The sequence below is a fragment of the Apus apus genome, chromosome 11 (genome assembly GCF_020740795.1).
Source record: "Apus apus isolate bApuApu2 chromosome 11, bApuApu2.pri.cur, whole genome shotgun sequence".
NCBI lineage: Eukaryota > Metazoa > Chordata > Aves > Apodiformes > Apodidae > Apus > Apus apus.
This window is the reverse complement of record NC_067292.1, coordinates 13,797,501-13,821,984: the sequence shown is the minus strand read 5'-3', so window position 1 is coordinate 13,821,984 and position 24,484 is coordinate 13,797,501. Positions and strand designations below refer to the sequence as shown.

Genomic DNA, 24,484 nt, shown 5'->3' with positions numbered 1-24,484 from the left:
TACGTACATCCTGAGGATGCAGGCTGAGATACCTCCAATGGAGCTGGTACGGGCTGTGTCCCCAGAGGGACTCGTTAGCTCTGGCTCAGTTCCAGGGCCATGTTGGGAGCAGCATCCAGCTGGGCTGGGCTGAGCAGCACCCACTGGCCTCACACCCCTGTTCCAGGCTTCTGAGCAAATCCCACAGAAAGTTTATTTTATTTTCTTTGCATTTTTTTTTAAATTTTTTTTGTACTGTGACTGTTTATAGTTTCCCTCTGCATAGCGTGAATGTGTGAGTAAGCCTCCAGGCACACATACCTAATTCTGCAGAGAAATAAGAATGGAAATATCCCTCCTTTGGTGTGATGCCTTTTGGGAGTTCAGCTGGGACTCTGGCTAGGTCATTCTACTTCCTCCTCCTCAGGCCTTTATTCCTGTCTAAATTCCTTAAAACACCTCTGTTCTCTTAGGTAGGACTAATTCTTACTCATATTGCTGTGCCTATAGCCTAAAGTATTACTTTTTCTTTCCTCTTGACTGTCAGAAGCAGAATATGGGGCCATTTTCTCCTCTGATTTCTTGCTTTAACTCTTTATTTTCAGTGAGAGCTTCTGTACTTGTTCTCTCTACTCAGGGGCGAGTTACAAGTTCTTCAATAAAGGCTTTGAATTTCATCCCATGAGGGCAGGTCTTAGTTCCTTTGTAGAAGATAATGAAAAATCAGCATTTGTGATGATGGCAAATGGTCCCTTCAGCAGGTGTCCATGGCCTCTGCATATGCTAATATCAGAGACCTTTATGGTATGCATCCCAGGAATAGATATATTGTTATTAGGAATAATTCATTATCTTACCCTTCATTACAGGTACAAGGCCTGAATTCTGATACCAGTTCACGTGGAAACTATTGGTGTTTCACTCAGGTTTCTCAAGGCAACAAGTGCCCTTTGTATCTGCCTAGCACAGAGGTTTTAAAAGAATTTTAAATGGTGATAAACGCCTGTATTTCAATAATAGAGTTTACTTCATTGGCTTTGTAGCAAAGCTAAGCAAGTTGAACATGATCTCTCCTGTCATCTTGTTATCATGCTGTGCACAGGTGAAATACCATTTCACTGGAGCAATCTTAAGTGCACAGTGGATGTAATCTGCAGATGTCCAGACAAGAGCTGCTTCTCTCCAATCCTTGAGCATGTCTACATTTCTTTTTAAAACACCTTATTGATTTTTCTTTCTTAAACAGGAAAACAGTTGAAGATTAGGACAAGGTACAGTCACCAAAAAATATAGGGAGATTAGATTTTTAAATAGTGGGCATATACTTCAGAGTAAATAAGAATAAGCAGAATGAAATCCAAGCAAATGGAAAAGGTGACTATGACATACAAAATACCTAACTATTTTGATGTTGGAAATCACCAGCAGTTATACTTCTTGAATTGAAGAAGAGTGTGTGAAAGTCTAGAGGAATTTCAGAAAAAAAACTCCACCCTTAAATTAAGATTTAACCCCAAAATAGAAGGAATGAGGAAAAGAAATATTAGCTCTTGATTAATAAAAAGGGTTTAAAAACATCTAACCCTTGAAAATGCTGCTGTGTTCTGTTTTCCTCACATTTTAGTACGGCAAATACCTATGAATTAATCACGTATGTTTCTAGGACATCTAACTAGGATCCAATCATGATGGTCAACAAAGAAAAATTTTCAGATTGGCAAAGTTTTTGTCTTCTGTACATGGAAACATCTCCATCAGAGGATTTGTATTAAGACATTTTAAGTGAAGTAAATGGTTTTCTGTATGAAATGTCACTAAAATGTGCCTTTCAGTATAAGGTTGCTCTAACATCAATTTGTGTCTGATTCTTATAGTTCTACATGAGCTATTCTACTGGAATAGGACTAAAAGTGTTCTTTTCAGATGGGCATCACAGGTGGAGGTACCATTCCCATATCTGGCACATGTATAGCTCAAGACCTTTTTTTTATTCTGTTATGATTGCATCAGAGGCAATGCTTTCATTTTGCTGACCATCTTGTTATCAGTTCCTCTTAACGTGTCTTCTAGAGGAATGTGCATGTCTTGAGAAACATGACTAGTTGTTTACGACTGAGATTTCTCAGTAATCCTGGGAATAGTAACATTTCAGGTTGCTCTTTCTCTCATAAAAATTTATCCTTATTTTGTACCATAGTTTTAATGAACAGTGCTTGTTTAACATTCAAAATGGCAAAGATTATAGACCTTGATTCAATTTCTATCTCAAATGATGTTACTATATTTAGCCCACCTAGGTTATTTGGACTGAAGAGGCAAAGGAGGTGGCATAGAAAGTTGGAAGAATGAACACTATTGTGCTCCGTTCCTCAGTTCCTTTTCTCTTGCACACTTTCTTGGACTCAATTCCTTCTCTTTGTTCTCCCCTGCACCCCTTCTTTTCCTTGTAAATCCACTTGAATGGAGGAATATTTTCTTTGTAAAACAGGAAACCATTTCCAGATTTAAAGGAGTACAGTCTGGAAAACCCATGGGAACAATAGTTACTTCAGAAAAGAAACCAGAACCCTCTGTTGTTAATACTAGTACTTTGTGCCAAGATTAGAATTAAATATCTTGACTTCATGGGGACTGAGCTCTCAGCTGAAGGCCTGCTCATCTGCCTCATCTGCTCTCTTATGTCTTCTAGATGCTGTCACGTGGACTCTGTTAGCTCCTCAGAGTCTGAGCACCTTTGTTTACAGCCATGTCAAGACAAAACTTTAAAGAGATAACTGATCCATTAATAATGTTTGTGAAACTGTGATAGCCACAAAAACACTAGTAGATGATCATATTTGGCACCACAAGTAATACAACCTTGCCATAAAACTAGTGCTTCCCCATTTACTGAGAATGGAAGTCTGTTTTTGTGACTTTCTTTTAAGACAATTGTTAACGAGCCAAAAATTAATCTCTTCCATCTCTTGGATATGCACTTGAGTGCTAATATAGCTATAGTTATTTTGTGGCCTGTATGAGGCCATTTATTAACCTCACTCTGCATCAAGTGAGGTATCCTCTCGAGAGAACATTGGCTCAGTTAAGCTGCTCTTTTCCATGCATCTGTCTCAGCTGAGGCTAAAGATAATACTGAGAGGAAGTCTGAATCTGCCATCTTCTCTGAGGGGTGGTCACGCACGCAGAGTGTTTCATGTTTGTGAAATGGTGTGGAGGAGTTTGCACTGGGTCTGTGGATAAACAAAGACATCCTGTCTCCAGATCTGTTAGTAAGTAGCTTGCAGAAGCACCGAAATCAATTTAAAAAATGAATCATTTGTCTGTATTTAATATAAGTTTAAAGATTTGAAATAAGAGTTGAGCTAAAATATTGTCCTTAGCTAGTTACTTGGGGAACACTCATAACAGAGGTAAGTGTTGCATAAGGCATTGAATTTAGTCAGCTTTGAAGTTGTGAAGAAGGGGAAAGTTTCAAGTTATAAATGTGACCACATGAATCATGCACCACCCAATCCCATTTTTCTTTTCCAGGGTATTTTTTGTTTTGGTTTGATTTTAAAGTTAGGAGCCCTCAGTGTTTGTATGCCAGTGTGTCTGAGAGGACATGTGTGTGTATGTGCACTGTGCTTGTCTGCCAGAATAGATTCCCAAGAAAGAGTGCTGCAGAAATCCAGCTGCTTTTCCATTAACAGCCTTGATTTCCAAATGGACTCCAGGAGGATTCTTTCTTGAGCTGCCTAGGGATAACTAGCCAATCCAAACTATTTTCTTTTATATGGTTGGCTGTGTCAGGTTTCGGCCAATGGAGTGTAGCCTTCTTCCTATTTTGATGTTAATCACCCATTGTTATTTTAGCCTAGAAAGCTCTGCTATGTGCAAGCACACACTGCGTATGGAATTCATGGAATACACATAACATCCATAGACTGGTGCATTTGTTATGATGTTATTACAGCATGTTCGTTAACGTCCAGCAGGCTAACTTGTTGCCATTGATGACATGGGAAGTAGTTAAGAAGCTCTTGGCAGCACCTAATTTGTTCTTTCCTCAGCAGGTGCTCAAGGAAATTGGATCCCATGCACAGAGGAGGTGACAGCAGCTCCTCTGTTTAACTCAAAACTTCTGACTTATTACTGCTGTCCACAAAATGGGATTCTATATCTAAGCGTGGGGCAGAGGCTGTAAGAAAAAACAATGTGCATCTAAAAGCACACCAAAAATGGCTGCAAAATATTTTGCCTCAAAAAAGTTGAGAGGGTGTTGTTTACTGCATGGGGTTTCTCAGAGCTAATGGCCTGGGATTCTCATCCATTGCTCAGCACATGGACAGTTCTCATCCGTTCTGCTGCCATCCACTCTAGCCATAAGGATACAGACCACGTAGTCATGCTCATGCCTGGTGGCAAGTGTTGCAGTACAAGTTACTCTCTAGGAAGTAGGCATAAAAGGCCAAATTTTTCTAAATTGCATGTAAAAAGATGTCTGTTTGGTTGGCATATTCTCATGCAGTACATGAGCATGCACCACATTTCTACATTGGGAAGTAAGAGTTTTTGCAAGTGTACAGATTTTAGCATGATTTTTTTTGGTTGCTGTTTTTTCTTTTTCTAGCTTGGATGCCTAGGTTTTCATCAGACATTTTAATTTCTACAAATTCTTGCATTTTTTCCTGTCATGTTGCACAAGTACATGCCCCACTGTCACGCTGAGTGCAAATGCCAGTTTCCCTATTTGAATAAACGGTTCATGTAATTGCCTCTTCACACCATCTCCTGACCTGCAGCTAAGCCTCCCTGGTATGACTTTGAGACAGAGAAAATACAAAAAAGATTGTGCTAGGAAACCATTCTTTGGGATAATGCAGTTTGTCCAGGACTTCTGATGGGAGAGCATTACAAAATGTGGTTTTTGGTTTTGCCGTTCACTTCCTCAAGTAACTACATGTGTTTTGCCTACTGTATTTTGAGTGTAACTAAAGATGGAATTTTTGGAGAAAGTTGATCTTCTGAAAACAGTGTTACCTTTCAGTGTCTTTTATTTCACTCTGCAGGAATGTTTACTTGCAATGGGTTAAATGACATGAGCAATCTGATTATGGCCAAAGTACTCAGTCAGATTTTCAAGTACTAGAATCTGAAATGTTCAAAGTTGAAATTAAAAATTCTCCTAAAGCAGGCTGTTAATTAGACATTGGATTTATGGTCCCAGAAAAGCCCAGCCTGACTTGGTGTCTTGTTGGGGAAATGTGAGCAAAAAAGGCCTGAATGGAGGAAGATAGAAGCACGTAACATGCTATATTCATGATCACACTTGCCTTATGCTACAGTACAGTTTTCTCTAATCTCTTTTTGGTTATTAAACAGAAAAAGACCTATCAATGCATCAAGTGCCAGATGACCTTTGAGAATGAGAGAGAGATACAAATCCATGTCGCTAACCATATGATTGGTAAGACATTCTTTAAACTAGGCCACTCATCGGCTGCTTGTTTTTGCTACTCTTTGAAATTCACTATTCTAATAACTTGTTAATATTCATGCTGCAATTTATATTTTTTATCTTTCAAGGAAAATGATTTTGATGTCATGATTCTTCACTTCAAAGCTTTTTAAATATGTGGTTATAAAAGTGTTACTGCTGAGCTTTTTTCCTTATCCTTTTGAGTCCTCATGTAGCATTTTCATTTATATTAAAATCAAACTTTTGACAGTATCTTCCATTTGATAGCATAAATTTCTCTCTATCCATGTAAAAAGTACTTGCCAGTTGTCAACCACTTAGGAGCAATTATGTTTCAATTTTGTATGTCATGACATTGAATAGATTCAACTGCTAGCATTTTCCCAGCTAAGTGTGACGAATTCCTGAGGAACACTGTCAAAACAAAACACTTAAAGTTATTTCAGTGGGTTTTTTCTTTTTTCAACAATTCTGGACTTCAGAAAGTTCAACTTTTCAGACACAGGTGTTTTAAACATCAGTGCTTGCTGCCTTCTGCTACAGTCCTGTTGCAAGAGTTTGTAGTAAAGTGTTATTGTAATCTGATGGGTTGTATTTCTGCTGCAGCTGTATGATTGCTTTTCAGATGAACACAAAGAAATGTTTTTCCTGTCTGTACAGATGTTATAAATATATATGTTGGCTCCAGAGGTCAGTTTATTTTGATGCATAGACCACAAAGGAGTTACTTACACATGCCACTGTAGGCATATGTTGGATGAGATTCTTCAAGGACCCTGCAGCACACTCTGTGTGTCTCATATGTTCACATGCAGCATTTATCTCCTGTAAGCATAATGGTTTTCCTTCAACATTTTTACATTTAGGAAACTTCTCCCATCAATGCATGAATGTAACTCCTATTGTCTCTGAAGTGAATTATGCATAAACACCAGAGAGAGAAAAATACAGACTGACACAGTATTCACACCCCTACCCCCAAGTGCAAAATATACATGTCAGTCACAATGTTTTTCATCCGAGAGCCAGGCAGGAGTTTGAAGTCAATGTCAAGCAGGTTAAGATGAAGATATCTAAAAATGTTTGCTTTTGTAGCAGGTGTTAATGTAATCTATTATTTGTAAGCTTGAAGAGTGAGATCCTTGTTAATTGGACCATAGTGATTTCATACAGCTCCCCACCTAGACTTTTTTTGTTTTTAAAGAAGCCTGAAAGAAAAGTCCTCAGGCAAGCCTAACACTTGTTTCAACTTAATCCAGTATCTAATACAAAGGTCCTGAAGCGCTGAGTTAAGGTTCTGCTTGATTCAAGATGGGAATTCTTGGAAAGTTATGTCTTCATTTTCTAGTAACTGATGTGTATCCCCAAATTACTGCTCTCTGGAATAATACGCAATATATACAACATTACAAGGTTCACTATTAGTGCTACTAGAAAACAACAGTGATAGAAGGTGTAGGAGGCTGAGAGAAGTGTTTGTGAAAATGGTACCTATTGTTTCCTTGAAGCTGCACATAAGTTATATATTTCGAAGGAGCCTCTATAAATACAGAGGTGTGCATGGACTCAGTTCTGCACACCTAAGACATGGTAAGAAAACACGTCATCCTGCCTTTGTTTGCTGAGGTATGGACTGAGAATGTTTATTATGTTAACATGTTTCATGGTGCAGTTTAGGAAAGAGTGAACTATAGAAACCTTTAATAAGGAGCCAAACTTCCTCTTTGGGCACCTCAGGCAGTTCACAATGTGCTTGGGTCACTTCTTCAGGACATGTGACTTTCTCTGAAAAGGTGTTTTCAGTGACCCTGCTGTTGGTATTTGCTCTTCACTGGGGAAAACTGTAGGGGAAAGGAGAGACTAGATGTAACTGTTTCTCCAGCTGTGCACATTTTTGGAGTTAATAGGCGTTGTGCTGAGTCAGTAATAATGAGAGCAATTAATTGCCTCTCAGGCTTGCTGCTGTGCCCTTTGTTCAAAGCCTGAGAGCCTGGATCCCTTACTCAGGCCATAGAAGAGACCGGCACGTGCCTCCTTCCCACTCAGGCCGTGTTATCGATCATAAAATAAGGGGTGCAAGTTTCCCTTCTCTGTGGTAGACCAAGTCTACTCAGATGGGCAGTGAGAGAAAGAAGCTAATATAGCTGTTTCTGCAGCCTAGGGCTGTGTCACAGGGGTTATTAATGTAATTGTTGTCAATTAAAGACCTACAGAGGAGGATTTGTTTGAGCTGGGGGGGCACTGGGATCCCCGGGCGAGCGTGCGGGGGTTTGGGGCGCAGGGGGAAGCTCGTCCCTCTGACTGTTTCTCCTCAGGAGCTTAGGGGCAGGCTCATTTCAATGAACTTGTATCTGTCTAAAATTAAGGTGTCTGGTTTAATATAGTCATTGAGGTGCTGTCTGGGGAAAATGAATGATTGATACCAATCTAAGATAAGAGTTTGAGTAGGGTAAGCATTTCCAGGGAGAGATTTTTATCTCTCTTTTGAATCTGAAGTGAGCCAAGACAATGAAGTTAGCCTTGACATGTAATTTTTAGGTAAAAAACCCCTTGGCTTTGATAATCCAAGACCTCTCAGCAGCACTTTCTTCTCATACTTTGAGAAACACAAAATCAATAGTTGAGATATCCTAAGCATTTGCTTAGTTTTATTCTGCTCAAGCGACTGTCAACAAAGGAATTCCTGCTCTGTAGCAGCAACACCTCTTAAGTATCAATGTCTGTAGTCTTAAAAAGTGCATCCAGTTAAATATGCTCTGCCCCCCTCTTCAATTCTTAGCTCCTCAGTCTGGAGCTGGAGGCCCTGCTCATAATTCATGGAGGTAGGGGTTTTATTTTTTTCAAAGCAGTATGCAGGGAATTTCCAGTTCTACTCCTACACACCGCTTTGAAAAATTACCCTTCTGCACTCTAGCCCTTCCTATCCTGTGCACAAATACAAAGGCATATTAGGTCCTGTGCAGGGTCCCTGGGGAAGGAGATGGCTGGATACATCCCCAGAGGACGCAAATGGTGGATGCTTCATTTTACACTGGGGGCTGTAGGAGGGCTGTAAGCAACAGCACAAACCTCCTCAGCTGTGACTAGCCAGAAGGGGATCTGTTTAGAAATGTTTTCAGCTGGAGTGGGTGCAAGATGGAATTTTTAGAGAGGTCTTTGAAACATTGCACTGATTGGAGCTCCTTTGAAACATTTCCATGCCCACAGGAAGGGGATCCCCCTTTGAAACTTTTACAGGCATTGGGGAGTCCACCTGGGAGTATATAAAAAACCTGCAGTAGTTCTTGCTGCCTCTGTACTTGCTTACCTCCTGTTGCACTGACCTGGCAATGTTTAAAGCTTCTTCTCTTTATCTCCCCACCCACCACTGCCTCTGATGTGCAGTCTCTATGAGATGCAGGGGAAGGTGGGCATATACAGCCATGGGCTCTACAGGGGGCACTGAGCAGCCATGGCAGCAGCCAGAAGCGTGGAAATCTGTCAGTGCAGCTTCTCTCCGGTGGCTGGGAAAACTGTGCAACTTCCATCTTTGTCACAGGGCCACTGCTGAGTCCCCATGGCAAGTGAGAAGTGGCTGCCCCCTGGAAAGGGCCCTGGTACGTGTCCATCCCAATCTGCCAAGAGAGCCCCCCCTGTGCAGGAAACATCAGAATTTGGCCCAGAATTTTCCTACTGGGTTTTTTAACGCTGTCTTGTTCCCACAGCCAGGTTGGGTGCCCTAATTAATATTTTCAGAGTGCACAAAATTTCACAGACTCATTGCTCTCCAAGTGGGTCAGTTCACCCAGTATCAAGGGAAAGTGCATTCGGATCTGTGCTGGGCCTCTCAGCTGGTTGGGTAAGTAGAAGTGGACACTGCTGTACTTCTGTGTCTTGGTTAGACTGGAGGATGTTTTCTATTTAATGTTCAAAAAAAGATGAACAGCTGTCCCTGCTGTTGTTTCTCCCTTTCTTTAAGAAAGTCTTCTGGCAAATGTGCACAAGAAGTTTTACTGGGCCTCAGTGCTGGAACAGGGAAAACAGTGATTCTTGGTCATGCTTTAACACTAGGGTTGCTGCAGGACCATCCCACCTCCAATTCCAGAGGAGCTCCATAAGAATTTGTGGGCTGGCAAGAGGCTGCCCAACTCCTCAGGGCTCACCAGAGCCTTTCCCTGATGCCCTCCTGTCTTTACACATGCAACTGCCAGCACTCCCAGTAAAAAGTCACATATGAATGCTGGTGAGCAGCAGGGGAGGGCTGGATGTGTTGGAGATTTTGTGATGTGAAGCATGAGGCCCTGTTTGTGCTTTGAGAGCCACTAGGGACAAAAGGGAGTGCTGGAGGGAAAACTTCCAGAAGTCACATTGAAATTGTTCAGTGGTCTGGTTCTTGGACTGCTGTCTGGATAAATACCTCCCTGTGTGATGTGATGGGGACGACCTAGTTAAACACCATGTTTGGAGGAATGGGGAGAGTTTTCTGAGTACTGCCCTAAGCTGTGGCATATCATATGTTATATTTAGTGTAGGACTCCAAGTATCTCAATTACTTTTGCTGCTCTTGGAGATCATGTTTCAAGTTCTGGAAGCACTCTGCCAGAATTAAACACAAAGAGGAGGGATAATGTCCATCCCCAGTTAGTTTTTTTTCATACAAGTATTCTAAACAAAAAATTACCAAATGTAGGTCTGTTATTTTGTTAACATTTAAAAATAACATAATCTATCAAAATAACAAAATGTATGTTGTTTGTAAGAGGTAAGATGCAGTAACAAATACAGAAATAATTTTCTAAAAAGCAATTTAGAAAGCAGATTTTATGCTTGAAAGAATTAGCAGTTGGTACCAAGCTCAGTTACTGAGATGAAGCAAGCACAGTGGTGAAGGGGTTGATATAGTATTCAAAATCAAACATAAACCAGTATCTTTCCAGTTATGTTTTACTCTGCTGTTTAAAAATTGAAGCAAACAGTTTTATATTTTGATTTAGGAGCTCAAATTTTTAATAAATTCTGATTTTAACAAAATGGCTGATTTTGGACTCCTACCAATGACAGTATATTCTTAATGCACATGTATGTGACAAGGATGTAGGTAGGGATCATTTTTCCTGAAATTACTGGCATACATGTGGAAACACTAGCTTTAGGCATCTCTGATGAGGAGGTGAAGCATTTCTGATACTCAGGCTTGATCTTGTGAAGCACTTTGTTCCTTGTTCTCATTGATTTGGGAGCTCAGGATACAGCAAACGCGTATCAGAATATCTTATAATAAAACTTATATCATTTATATTAAATAAATGTAGCAAATATTGGAAGAAGGGCAGCTTTAATTCTTGCAAAATCCCATTTTCCTGTGTACTTTGTTTACTGCAGTACCTAAATTCTAATTGATCTGATGTTTAAGACTTATGTTTGGTAAATGCATTCCCTTCCATTAAGACACTGTCATGACAAATGTGTCCTGAGACAAAATTGTTTAATTCTTGAGAGAAACTCTGAAGACCTAAGTGCTAGTGTTAGTGTTTATGTGGTAGCAATGATGATGACATTGTAAAGCTCTATCTTGGCAATAGCTTCCAGGCATTAAGGCAAATAAAAATCTGCCAGATTGTTTGAAGCATTAGATGCAAATTATCAACAGGAACATACTTCTGGACTCCACAGCTGAATGTGTGAATTAAATATGGAAACATTATGACCTCAAAAATATTTTTTAACTTAGAGGTTTGTAAAGCGTATTTCAAGTAATTGCTCTTTTAATGCAAAAATGAAGGTACAACCTTCAGATATTTACCCTGTGCTTGCTTCAATATCCAATTCTATGTGGACTTGCCTTAATGAGCAGTATCTACTAGACTTTCATTTTGCAGTAGCTGGCTATGGTGAAAGACTCATTTTAAGGGGGGGGGAAAGCAGCTAAGGGTACTTATCTCAGCAGATGAACAAGTTAGGTGATGTTTCCACATGCACATGGTCCCCCTGTGTCCAAATGCCCTGGGCTGGCCAGAGTCCTGCCCAAACTGCTGCGAGAGGCTTTGCCTGAATGGAGCTGCTACTGGCTCCAGTTCTGGGGCAGAGGGGTTTGTTTACACCCATAGGTCCTTGGGTTAGTTTGTCTAACTCTTAAGACCTGGATTTCTATTTTAATGTTAATCATTTTTAGCATTAAGTACTCGTGCGAGTAGTTAAATAACCTTGTAATGAGACCAGTGTATAAGAAGCTTGAAATGTTTAATTCTAAAAGCCACACTTTTTTTTAAACAGCGTAGTCACTCTGAAAGCCAAATTGCCAGTGCTAACAAACAGAAGCAGCTCCCTTTACTTTAGTATAAACAATATTGGCCCTTGTTATAATGTATTACTTAATAGGTTTCTTACTTTGAAACTGGTTTTATAACATTACATTTTTACTTTCCCTTCCTTTCTAAGTCTCGAAAATTCATTACCCCAAATCTTAATAATTTTATCTAGTCATACTGTGCAGATGTGGCCTCCTGCAATTGTTATCTATGCATATTTGTTCATACAAATTACTCCATTTCATGAGAATTTAGTTTGTTTTGCTTGTTTATCTACTAGGAAATAAATAACATTTCTCTTAATGTATTCCTTTTGCATTTTTCATTTCATTTACTATTTGGTAATAGTAATTCAGTTTTCACTGACATTTTTTTATAGCTGCTATGACAACATTCCTGTTTTGCATGAAACATTAATAATGGGCTATGATCACAGTTTTACATTGCTTTCATTCTTTCTTAACTGTGTTAAGATTCCTTACAGCCTCCAAACTGAATTTTCATATGCCGTTGTGATTACACCTGCTTAAACATTTTCTTGGTAGTTTCATATTTATTCATAAAGGGAGAAGTTGATAAAACACCTTTTCTGCAATCAGTCTGAGTTTTGAGTGTGATGTTCCTTCAGAGTTATCATTAGCAAGCACCTCAATCTATTCCCAGCCTTTCAACATCAGTTAGACAGTGTGGCAAAAAACGCTGCTTTTCAGTAAGCTTTGCCCTGTGTAGCAGTGATTTCTTTGTGTATAACATGTTCTTAATTTTTATTAATGCTATTAACCTTGTAAACTGTTACACATTTGTATTTAAGGGTCTGCAGAGATGCTTTCTGCTTGTTTCTCAGGTATTTTATATACATGTGGCCATGTATCTCTTAAGTTCACAAACAAATTTCTTATCCCCTTTTTGTTAATCTTGAGTCTGTAAAAGAAAGCAAGTCCTCTCACCATATGGGGTTTGGGCTCTCCCTGCAGATGGTAAAACGACTCTACTCCTTCCCTGTGCAGAGGTCAGCACCCCTCGGTGTCCTACTTTCAAGGAAAGAACACCAGAGTATTTCTTGGGGGTGGAGGAGTGAGCAAAGTCTTGGTAATTTTTAGGTGTAAACTTTGAACTTCATGTAAATAGTGTTTTCAGGAAGTTGTTCTCCTGATGTGAATTTTGGGACTAATGTCTGTATCAGTTCTGACCTAAAATCTAGCTGTTGATGATTTCTTTATAGGAGCTTATGACGGTTTTATCTGGAGAAAGTAGATTTTACCCTCATTTCTTCTTTATTTGCCAAAGAATTTATTGGTTTGGAAACATCAGGCACTGGTATTACCTTTCTTGAGGGACAGAAAGCTTTGTGTCTTTTTGTGAGAGATAGCTGAAGTATGACAAGTGAATAAAGGACAAAGGAATGAATGTTCAGTCAAGCTGGAAAAACCCATACAAGGTTTGTTAGGAATTAGCTTAGGCAGAGTTATAAAATGCTCTTTTTACCTCTTTGGGGAAACGTAGACAAGGTTCTAGGCCGTTTCCAGTCATAGGAAAACAGAGAAGAAAGGTTGTAAGATTAGTAAACTATAATGAAATCCCTTCCCTGCTAAAAAAATTCCAAATTTCACTCTTTCTGAATACCTGTTTCAATATTCAGCACTTCTGAGCACTGGAGCTAAAATGGTTATTTTTCTTCTTGTTATTATGGAACAACCCTTTGCTTTAGAATCAGTAAGGGTACTGCTGTACATTTGGAGAGCTCTAACTTTAGTTATCAGAGGAAAATTGTTTAAATTGTTTGTCTATATGTCTATGATTTGTTCCTTCTGTTATTTGGTTAACTTCAAAGACAGACAGTTGGCCCGTTGCTTTTAATTATAGTTCAAACTAAAGGGCATCCTTAACCTTGGGGAAGATTTAATCTGGTCTCCTGGAACAAGAGGTTACCGACTGACATGGCCCTTAAAAAGTATTTCTGTTTTCTCATAGCTGGTAAGCAACTCAGCTCAGACAGCCCTCCCTGTATACACTGCCTGTCTGGGGTACTGGCACCTTTTTTTTTTTTTTTTTTTTTGTGGAGGAAAACGTTTCTACCCTAAGGTTGCCTACAAGTGATCCCCATGGAGGAAGCCCTGTGTAAATTACTTAAATGCTTTTAACTTTTTTTCAGTGTTTCAAGGCTCCTGGCACAGTTAAAGCCTTTGCTTGAACGGTCTCTGTCATTTGCACCAGATGTGGTTGCTTTCTTGTTTAGCAAATTTTTGTTATAAACTCCTTTTCGTTCCATCTATTAGTAACTTTTGACAGCTTTGGGCCTTTGTAAGAATCAGGTTTTTAGTGGAGTATTTTGACTTGGCAAATTCTTTGTATGCCATTTTAAAAATTAAATTTCTTTAATTAAAGAATAAACTTGCCATTCTTGCAACAGCAATGACTGTGTGATTGCACAGTCATCTTGAGGAAGAAGACTTCAGGTTGTCCCTGTCAGGCTTCTTTTGCAGTAGTGTCAAACATAAAAGAAGTGGCAAATCATGATTTTGTAAATGAAAAAACTTTTTTGTCTTGCAACAACTGACAGAACCCAAAGAAGCCATGTGTATGAATGCCATGGTCTTCAGAAGACAGAGCTCCACAGCTGGCCAAAACACATTACTGCTGATGGTGCTTTCCATAGCTGTCTGTTTCACCAACAGTCTCTCTCCTGCCTCTGCTTTGTGTTTTGTGGATTTTCCTGCTGGCACAAACCCAGGGCCAGATGGGGTGAATGAAATGCTGACCCCACGGGGAAGAGTTGAGCCTTTTTACCTCCTGCTTCTTATAGGTACAGGCCAAACACAATTGGTTCTGGTGTTTCCTTCTTTTGCACCTCCTTAATTGGTGCTAAAAATGACACCAAAAATGGCATTGCAGGTAGGAAGGACAAGCACGATTCCAGTGTGGATGGATCGTTACTTCAGTCACTCTCAGCCTACTTGAAATTTAATCCCACCTTCAGACACATCATTCAGCATTTGGTGGACAGTCAAGGGCCTCAAAAACTGCCAGATCTTTTGAACATTGTGCTTGTAACTGTGAAGTGTTTAGATTTTCTTATGACTGTATCTTGTTCTACACTCACAGACAAACTTTTTAGTGTGGTTCAGGCTAGGCAGATCAACTGGGTTTAGGTTTTGCTCCAGGTAGAGTTGGGTATTTTCAAGGATCAACATCAATTAGCACCATGGGTATGTCCTCTGCTGTTCTGTTTTGCATGCATCAGCTATCCCTTATTATTGGGGTATGGACAAATATTTCCTAAACCTCATGACTGTGAGTTATATCCAAGAATAAATATTGGCATCAAAAGTTAAATGATGAAACCTCATGCAATGAACAGTAACTGATTCAAGCTGGGCCGGATATAGATAAAGTCAAAGAAAAGAAAGTATTATAGTAACATTTTCCCCTCTTTTAACTTTCTACTTGAGAAAATTTTTTTCTCCTTTTTCTTAAAAAGAACAGCAAAACCCCCCAAACAATAACCAAACAAACCAAAAACCAAAAAACCCACAAAAAGCCAACCAACCAAAATAAACAATAAAAACAAACAAAATAAAAATAAAAAAAGAGCAAATCTTGATTCAGTATTTATTCTTAAAATCTAGGATTTGGGGGAAAAGAAAGCATACTAATCCACCCTTTAAAATATTTTAAAACTGTTAATAGCTATGCCTCCACCTACAGAAGAACATCCATGGAGAGAATTTCTTTTGGAGGCTATTTCTTCTGTGCCAGAAACTGAAATCAACAATGCCTGTGTTAAACCTGAGTGATGCACTTTGAGGAACGGGGAATTGATGTTATTTTAGTTGCTTGGTTAGTTTACTTTTGAAAACTTAGGGGGAGAGTGCTAGGTTTTTTTAATCTAAGCCTTTTAAAGTTATATATCCTTTGACTTAGTTCAACAAAGAAAACTTAAAAAAATACAATTAAAAAGCAATCTACAACCTTCCTGGTTTTGTGTGTGTGTAGTTACAGTAATTAAAAAGTAATGGCCTGAAATTTAAGCCTGTAGTCCTTTCAAAATTTTCTTTTGTCTCTTAAGGAAAAAAAAAAAGGCATACTGTACTACCCCATAGTTATACAGAGACCCAATACTACAAAAATACTTAAGGTATCGGAAAACTAAAATGTCTTATTAGAGCATTATCAAAAGGAAAGTTAGGTTCTTTTCATGTTTTCACTGAGAATTGTACGGATGTTTTTTGGTGTGTTAACATTGTTAACATCCACTGTCAGGGCATCCAGTGGTACCCATCATTGTCTTTTGTTGTGGGCAGAGCTCCACGCACAAGTGTTCAACTCAGGGTCCATGAAGAGTTGATGCGGGGAAACTCGCTCTGTATTTTCTGAACTGTGTGTTTTGAAACAGAAATGTGCAGTTGCTTGTAAGTGCTTCGCTGCCAAGCAGCTCAAGATGGTGAAGGTTAGCAGCTCTGGAGTTCAGCACAGACATTTCTTGTAAACTATTAACTACCAAGTGGTTTGTGTTTGATACACCAGGAGTTCCCTGCATTCGAAACATTGGTCTGCGATTTTAAAGAAAATAGACATTTGTCATGCAGCCTAGGAGAGCAGATTCCAAGTACCACAAAAGTGTGGGTCTGATACCTCTAGAACTATGACTGTGACTTATATTTTTTCTTATTAACATGTGAAAATACGGAGACTTTTTTTTTCCTTGTAGTGGAAATACTATTACACTGTAATTGTACAAGGTGTAATTATATCTATCTTGCATCTTTATTCTTGTTTGAATATGACTTACTAGGAAAAGAACTCTAGAGACCCAAAATGCTTACATTAAATGGCCTAGTCAAAGAGTTTCCACATTTTCCTAAGGCTTAAGCCAGGGAAGTGGTTGCCATTTGCTGGGTAGCAATACAGTAAAAGCACATCATTGTACACAACATTTTATTTGGACAGCTGTATAAAAATGGCAACACACTGTGAAATCCATTAACAGCAAAACATGTTAAATTCAGCAAAATGCATCTCATGTGGAACACTGAATAAGAAATTATAGTCTGAGTTTTACTAGTTGGTTATCAGAGTCTGTCTTGAATGAAGAAAATTGATTTTTTTCCATACGTCTGCCTATAATAACAGTGAATGCTGTACATTGGGTTTTGAAACCAGTGCACACCTGTAAATTCCTGCCCCACCGACTTTTCCACAAGGTTTTCACAAATCTAACCTTAATATCCACAAGGGGTCTAAGGGGGCAGGTTTCACTGATAATCAAGAGTGGGTCCTTTGACTTGGGTGGATTTTGCTGTCCATGTAGTGAGAATTTTCAGGGTTAATCAAAAAGTGAAAAAAAATCTTGCAAAGTATTTTGCATTTCTGTTGTTTGTGTGTTTAACTGTGAGAAGCTGCTCATCAAGATAGGAATTAAGTAACCTGGTAGAGAAAGAAAAGATGAGTTTACTCTTGCCTGGTAGAAGATGTAGCAGCCATGTTAACTTTACCTCTAATTGTGAGATTAAAAGCTTAATGGGTAATAATATAATTTTCAGTCTTCAAAGCCAGCATCAATGACCTTTGGAGAGTTTTAGCTTTAAATGCCTAATGATTTCCCTTCTAGAAGATGTAAAAACCAGTCTTTTCCTTGACCAGGAAACGAAGAGTAGATGGATAAAGGCAAGTGCAAGTAACCGTATGCTGGAGCAGGCTAAACAACTTAGTCATATTTGGTACAACTCATGAGAAGTTGTTTTCAGGCTTTATTGTCCAAGCCACTGGCTGCTCTGAAGGGAAAAATAAGCCAAGGAAGAGCCCTGGGTCAGGGGAACAACACAGGGGCCGCCCCGCCCAGCTGGCCCTTGGTGCCAGCAGCTCTCTACAGCCGGGCTGGGTCTGGACACTGCTCACCCTGAGCAGGTTTGCTGTTGTTTGGGGCTTGTTTCCTGTGTTAGAGTGCTGGAATTTCTTGTTTCAGTTCCTGTTTGCTGCATTTGCGAGCTCGGGCTGTTGCTCTTTTGCCAAGCTGGCAGCGCGCGGGGGTGACTTCCTGCGCAGGGGATGTAAAAGCGATTCTCTGATTCTTCCTCTGCAGCCATTGGGAGATAAAAGCCAGGACATTGGGGACTGCAAAGAGGGAGCCAAATTATATTTATAATATTAAAGTGAGTGCATTTGTGATTTTGCCATTCTCCGGGGTTTTTCGTAAGTAGAAAAACATGAATTAGCATTTTCCATTTCCATATATTGACTGGAAAAATAGCCTGCTCTCAATTAAGACCTATAGCTTTTGGGATGTATGCAACAATTTTATAAAATATTTACAGCAGAATTTGCATTTTACATGGTATTACAGTTTTTCTTGTGTTTAGTAGAAAGAACTTAGGCCTAAGAATGGAAATCCATCCAGCGTGCCAAAAGAGAAATAAATTTAGAATTAGATTGTTAGTATTCTCAACAAGGAACGTCCAGTGCTGAGTGCTACCTTCAGTAATTATTGAAGGTCACTTTCCCCACCAGCTATTTGTTACAGGCGCCGTAAGGACAGTGCTCCCTCTGCAGAGCTATCACTATCCCTTTAAGACTGCCTTTGGAAGGGATTGGAGCTTTGTGCTAGACAGATAAGTAGAGCATTTTTTACCAAATGTAAATGCGCACTGTAAAGAACATAGCTATTTCCTGGATAATTTGCAGTTGTATATTTTATGTTAATTTCACCGAAAATATTGCACCCCTGCCAGGTTTAGTAGAGGCTCACTGTGATATGAATAATTTCTAGTGAATCTTTTTTTTTTTTTTCTTCATTTAAGATTTGGCACCTTTTTAAGATTTTAATAATAGCAACAAGGAGGAAGATTTAGAACAAGTGAAACATTGGAGCCAAAGAAGTTCACATTGAGAGCTAATGTAAAATAGCAAGAATAATTACATGGAAAACAGTTTGCACAGATGTTTTTCCTTGTAATGTAATAACTATTTACTAAACTGTTTATTTTAGGCCCTTGGTTTACAATAAAATATTTATACATGCTCTGCTGTAATAAAAAAATATTGACAAAATACTATAGTGATTTTTAAAAGACAATTAGTATTTCCCTGTCTGGAAAGGGAACACAAGAGAAGCAGTGCCAGCCCTTGCCATGCTCACTGAGAGGAGATCCAGGGTTAGCAGCAGCATCCCTTTTGGGTTTGTCAGTGTTGAACTCGGCTAACAAGGAAGGTCTAGACTTGTTACAAACCGGAGGGGAACTTACTGAAGAGCATGAAAGCTAACACACTGTGGACTGTAGAAACATGCTTTTCCACTTTTTTCAGTAAGAAAAACTATTATTCAATTCCTGAAATGTTACACAATAAAATTATGTCTTGTCTAAGCAAAATGTGCATGCTTTAGGAGCAGGTTTAAAGCTCAATATGCCCAAATCCTGAATCTTGCTCTTAAAAACCTGTGTGGTACAGTGACTTCTCTCAAGTCCTGCCTGTGGCATGTTTAAACCCTATTTGTCATACGCCTGATTGATCAAGTTACTCACTTGCCTGTAGAATGTGTACACTGTGTGACACAGGGGATAGCTGCATCTCTGCAGATACAGCAGTGTCTTAGGTTACTCAACTAGTAATTTCAGCAACATTGAAAGGTCTACAGATTCTGCTTTCCACACATAATCTTAAAATAACTATTCTTCTACTCATTAATATATAGAAGAAACTTCATTTCCAGGTTTCAGTGGCCTTAGATTTTAAAATCTTGATCACAGGGTAGTACCCCATAAGGAATTTCAGTGCTTCTGCCTGCCAGTTTCATAATGAAGGATTTATTTTTTTTCTTCAGAAGTTATTCTGCATCTTTTAGTTAACACCAGACTGGCTGGCACACAGCAGCTTCAAAAAGAGGCTTCCAGGACAAAAGAGTAGGTACGTGTAATTTCATGGATACAGGCTCTGCTATCTGTTGGCATTTGAGCACTGCCAACATGTTAGGGGAAACTGAAATCTAAGTTCTGAGTAAAGACTGCACAGCTGGATGTGATCACCCAATGTTTGGGAAGCAGGAGGGTTTAAATATCTAGATCTGAATCCATATTTAGCAGTTCAGGCTCTACTGTCAAGTAGACAATTCCCTTGACTTTCCATGCTAGGAAGTTGTGAGCTTTGTCATTGTAAAAGGAACAGGGTAGCTGCCTTGTGAAATTATTTGAAAAATGAATATAAACTGTATCTGTGAACCTCTTTTCTTGGTGGACCTCACCTGTTTAAAAATCAGTGGTGTGACTGACTACACAGATTTTTGTCATGCTGGGTTATAATGTGCACAGAAAAAAAGAACAGGACGGTGCAGAAAACAGCAAGCATGAGAACAAAAACTGAACAAAAGAGGGAGCTAAGAAATCTGGAATGGTCAGTTTTAAGGCAGAATAATCATGGTTACCAGATGCTTTTTGCTGTAAACAGACTTTTTTTCCATGGATGTCTCTTACATAGAAGCCAATGCATGTGAGAGGTTTGTGAGCCTTGTACTGTGCCATGTGAAACCACCATGTCCCTTTCCCAGGGTTTGCCTTTGTGGAACCTCGCCACAACAGCTTTTTGATAATTAAATACTGGCCTTTCCTGTGAAAGTCTGCATAATTTAATATCAAACCTGTATCAAAACAGTAAGAAAATATATGGTGTAATATGTGCAATATATTCCTTAAGTTAAACCAAAGTTGGGTTCTTGGCTTTTAGCCCTTTGCTACCTTTTTGCCTGTGAAATGTTGATATATTGCAGTGCTGCCAAGTTGTGTAATTATTTCAATGCAGCTCCTTTTGAGTCATCAGTAGGATCCAAAGCTAGCAGTAAGGAAAACAAAGGAATTTGTGCTTGGAAGTCAGCATTGCTCTGTACACACAAATTACTTTTGGGTTTTTTTTGTTTGGTTGGTTGTGTTTTTTTTTCCCAAGGACTGTATTATTGTGTAAGCTAACGATTTTGTTTTTAAGTTATATTCTCAGGGGCATGGACATCCAGAATAATCGAGGATGTACTTTTAATACCAATCCTGTGCAATGTTAGGTCTCTGGTGGGAAAGCTGCACTGATTGTGGGGCTTGAGCCTTGTATTAACCCCTGCTTGGAATAACTGTTGATTTCCTGGTGCTGAATATAATTGTGAAGTGATCCATGTTACCTGTGTGTAAATTAAGTCAAATTAATGTAAATTAGCCCTTTGCCTTCTCTCATGCCTTTTAAAAGGCCACTCAAGGTTTATCATAGTAGAAGCTATTACCTCTGTTAGTAATCTTGAAAATTAAGTACATCTGCCACGGTTCTGCACCCCATTGGCTGAGCCCAGCTGACCTGGTGGGCCCTCTCTGCTTCCCTCAGCTCCTGGCCAGGCAGTGAGTGGGCAGGGGCTTCCCCTGTCTTCCCTGGGAAAGTTCAGCTCACAATTCTGTCTCCAGCACGAATTGGATATCTCTTTGACCAAGATGGGAGTCCTATATGGGTATGTAAAGCAGAAATGTGAGATGTAATATCTACTGTATGGGTAGGAGGGCATGTTTTGCAGTTTTGAATTGCTGGGTTTTTTGGCTATGAGGAGGAGATTAGACATTCCCACTTAAATTGGATGATGTTGTAAGTACTTCTGCATGGAAAAGTAGCAGGTTAAGAGAGACAAATAAAGGAGCAGAACAAGAAAGCACATGTAGAGGAAGGCTGTGGAAGGAGTTATTTTTCCTTTTCTGAAAATCCATGTGGTATAATGTAAACCTTTTCAAGTATTCTCCAACAGTGTTCACCTAGAATCCCTACCATACTACTGCCTGTAATGAAACAACTGGTAGAGTGCATTATTTGAATAGAGCATTGGTTATGTTTGTCATGCTGGATCAGGAAAGGAGTTCAGAGGAACAGACACTGCTGAAGAATCTGTCTCCAATTTTCCCTTGAAACTGCACTTCTCGGGTTGTTAAAGGTTTATGTATTTAGCAGTGCAAATCTTCATTTTAGCCTTTCACTTACTGCTCAGAATTTCTATTAATTTTGCAGTCTTCATTTAAGTTGGTTCAGTCCTTTGTATAAATTTCCAGCTTGAAATATTAGTTCAGAGATAAGCTTTGTTATTAAATGCTTAATCTTGAACGCTTGTCGTACATGGTAAGAATTATCTCTGAGAAGTAGGTAAAGAGGAGCTGACTGCTGTGATTTCAAGGCTTCTGTAACTGGAGTAGCCCAAGTAATAGTTTACAAAGGTTGGCATCCCTTCAGTTTGCCATCACAGCAGCTGGACTTCATTAAGTGCTGGTGTTAATTACTGGGAGAGCATTGGTTCAGTATGCATACAGCAACACTTGGGGTGATACACAAAATAGGAAAAGGGTCACCTTGAAATAGAAGCAGGACTGCCACTAAATTTGTAACTGCACGTAGTTCAAACTGATGCTCAAAACAGTGAAATAAGCACTACTGTGTGGTCATTAGGAATGTCTCAATTGCATTGGCCATTGACGAGGCTAGGAAGGAATGTAGGCACAGTGCTGGGCTAACTTGCCCTGTAATAAAGGAAGATGTTGTATTTTCTATGTGTGTGGTGTGAGAAAGAGAAATTTCTTTCTGTATTCTCCAGAGTTTTCAAGCCATGTACAGTATGGTTTGAGGAGAGATTATTAATAATTTCTTATACTGTAAATAGTATTCTATGGAGAAAACCTGTTCAGGGCTTGGATCCAAGGGGGGGAGAATGGTTAGGGGATGAATGTAATGAAGAATAACATAGAACATGTGGCAGCATAAAACAAGTATTGCTTGGAAATGTGTCCTAAAGCTGCTGATGTTGAGACAAAGCGGGCCAAGTCCAGCTCTGGTGTAAGCAGCTAGTGGTGCCCCCGGCCTGATATCCCACCACCTGTGTCAGCAAAGCTCATTTTTATCCTTGTCTTTCACCTGGCAGTGGTCTGGATGCATGAGCCAGGGGCTCAGGCTGGAAGGGGTGTGTGTGAAGATGTTGGAGGAGAATTAGGTTATTACATTTCCTCCTTAATTCTTCATCAGGGCTGCCGCCTGTATTTTCTACAGAAAAATCAATGCATCCTGATTCTGTAATTTCCCATGGTGCCTCGCCGGGCGCGCGGTGTGCCGTGGGAGGTGACATATCCGGTCATGGCAGCTTGAACTCTTTTTTCCAGTGAAAGAATTCATTGGAATTTCACAACCTTTGCATGCTTTTGTGAAAACACTCATTTGTGTTTGCGCCAACCTGCTAATGGCGGATGCCGGGGCTTGCGAATCCCACCTACATTCGGTGCTCGTTATGGCATGGAATGTGCCGTTAATAATGCATCTGTGAAACTCAGCTGCGAGGGAGCCAAGTAATTATCCCACCGTAGCGTTCCCTGCTTCAGTGTCATCACAACTGGGGCTTCATTAAAAGTCCTAACAGTAGAGATGTTGTGTGGTGCAGCCTGTATATATATTTTTTCATTTAAATTATCAGCAATGCCATGGCTCAGAGGTAATTTGACTTTTTGAAACCGTGGAGCCCCTGTGAATTTCCTTCCTCCTCTCCCTCTCGCTGCCGCACCAGCTGATCAGCCCCAGAAGAACAAAAGGTTTATCTGAAGCTATGAAGCATATATTCACCAGCTTCTGGCATCTAGATAAAAAAAAAAGAAAAAAAAAAGAGAAAAAAAATCAAAGTACTCCATTGAACATGTTAATACTGAGCAAAATGCACACAGCCAGACACTAAACCTTTACAGGGATTTAGGCATTTGAAAAGTGATACTCTGATCAGGTCTTGAGTTAGTTTTCTTAGCATAAAGTAAAGCAGAATCATAAAATAATACAGGTTTTCAAGTAAATGGAAAGCTTAACATTTCTCCCCCTTTTGTTTTATTTCTTTGTCTGGTTTCTGTCAGGCAGTAACAAAATCTTGGGCAAAGGTATGCTATAATGGAAGTATTTTCCCTTTTTAATATTGTATCCTTCCAACAGAAAATACAGTATGAACCTCTGGCATAAAAATAAATGGGCATGAAGAACAAAAGCATCCATGGCTCCTTATGGGTCTCTGAGGGAGTCTGGGATGCTTCTAAAAATTATAAATCTGGTAACTTACTCCTTGTTGGTTTTTTAATGCCACTGGTCTTCCATTTTACCATCCTGCTCCTGGGGGGGCTGGGGTATAACAAGAGCCCTGCCAGCAGCAAGCAGGACGCTTTGCAGTGGTCAGAGAGAAGACTGCAGGGTTTGTCTAAGCTTCTCCCCATTAGCACGGCATTGCTGGGAGAACTGCAGGCCTCCAGTCCATGGGCAGCACCTGACACCACTTTGGAGTGTTGCAGGAAAGAATTTTGGGCTCCCCTTGCGCTCGGTCACTGACAGATGGCAGGGGAGACAGAGCCAGGGGCTGTGTCTATGTACCTAACCTCTTGGATGTTGTCTGGATCTGTAAGTTGGTGTTGGAGGTAATGTTCAGAAGTGGTGACTTTTCATCAAAGTCTTCGCAGTGCAGCTCCTCACCCAGCTGGTGGGTCTTCTGGTAAGCCCAAGCTGTGCTGCCTTGCTTTCTTGATCCAAGAGGCCTGTAATGGTGGGGGAGCTACGTAGTCCCCCTTGGGTGATCTAAGCTCTTGCAGAGCTTCTGCTGTTTACACCAGCTTTTCTGTAGGGGTCAGCTGGTTCCTGGAAAATGAGAAGCCCCAGGTCCCAACTGTGTCAAAAGAAATGAGGAAAGAGGATTCAGCTGCATCTGCCTGCTGCTGCCAGATTGTATGTGAGGGTGGGACGG

At 39.8% G+C, this 24,484-nt stretch overlaps 1 protein-coding gene across 4 annotated transcripts in view; it reads left to right on the top strand.

Moving 5' to 3' along the window:
• Positions 1 to 24,484, top strand: part of ZNF423 (zinc finger protein 423) — a 920,137-nt gene that overhangs the window by 134,844 nt on the left and 760,809 nt on the right. For 2 of the 4 annotated variants that reach the window (XM_051629048.1, XM_051629047.1), the window contains one exon: positions 5,344 to 5,428. The exons of the other annotated variants lie outside the window; for them this stretch is intronic. In XM_051629048.1, coding sequence (XP_051485008.1) covers positions 5,344 to 5,428 — 85 coding nt within the window. The remainder of the gene's footprint in view (positions 1 to 5,343; positions 5,429 to 24,484) is intronic. 4 annotated transcript variants of the gene reach the window in all.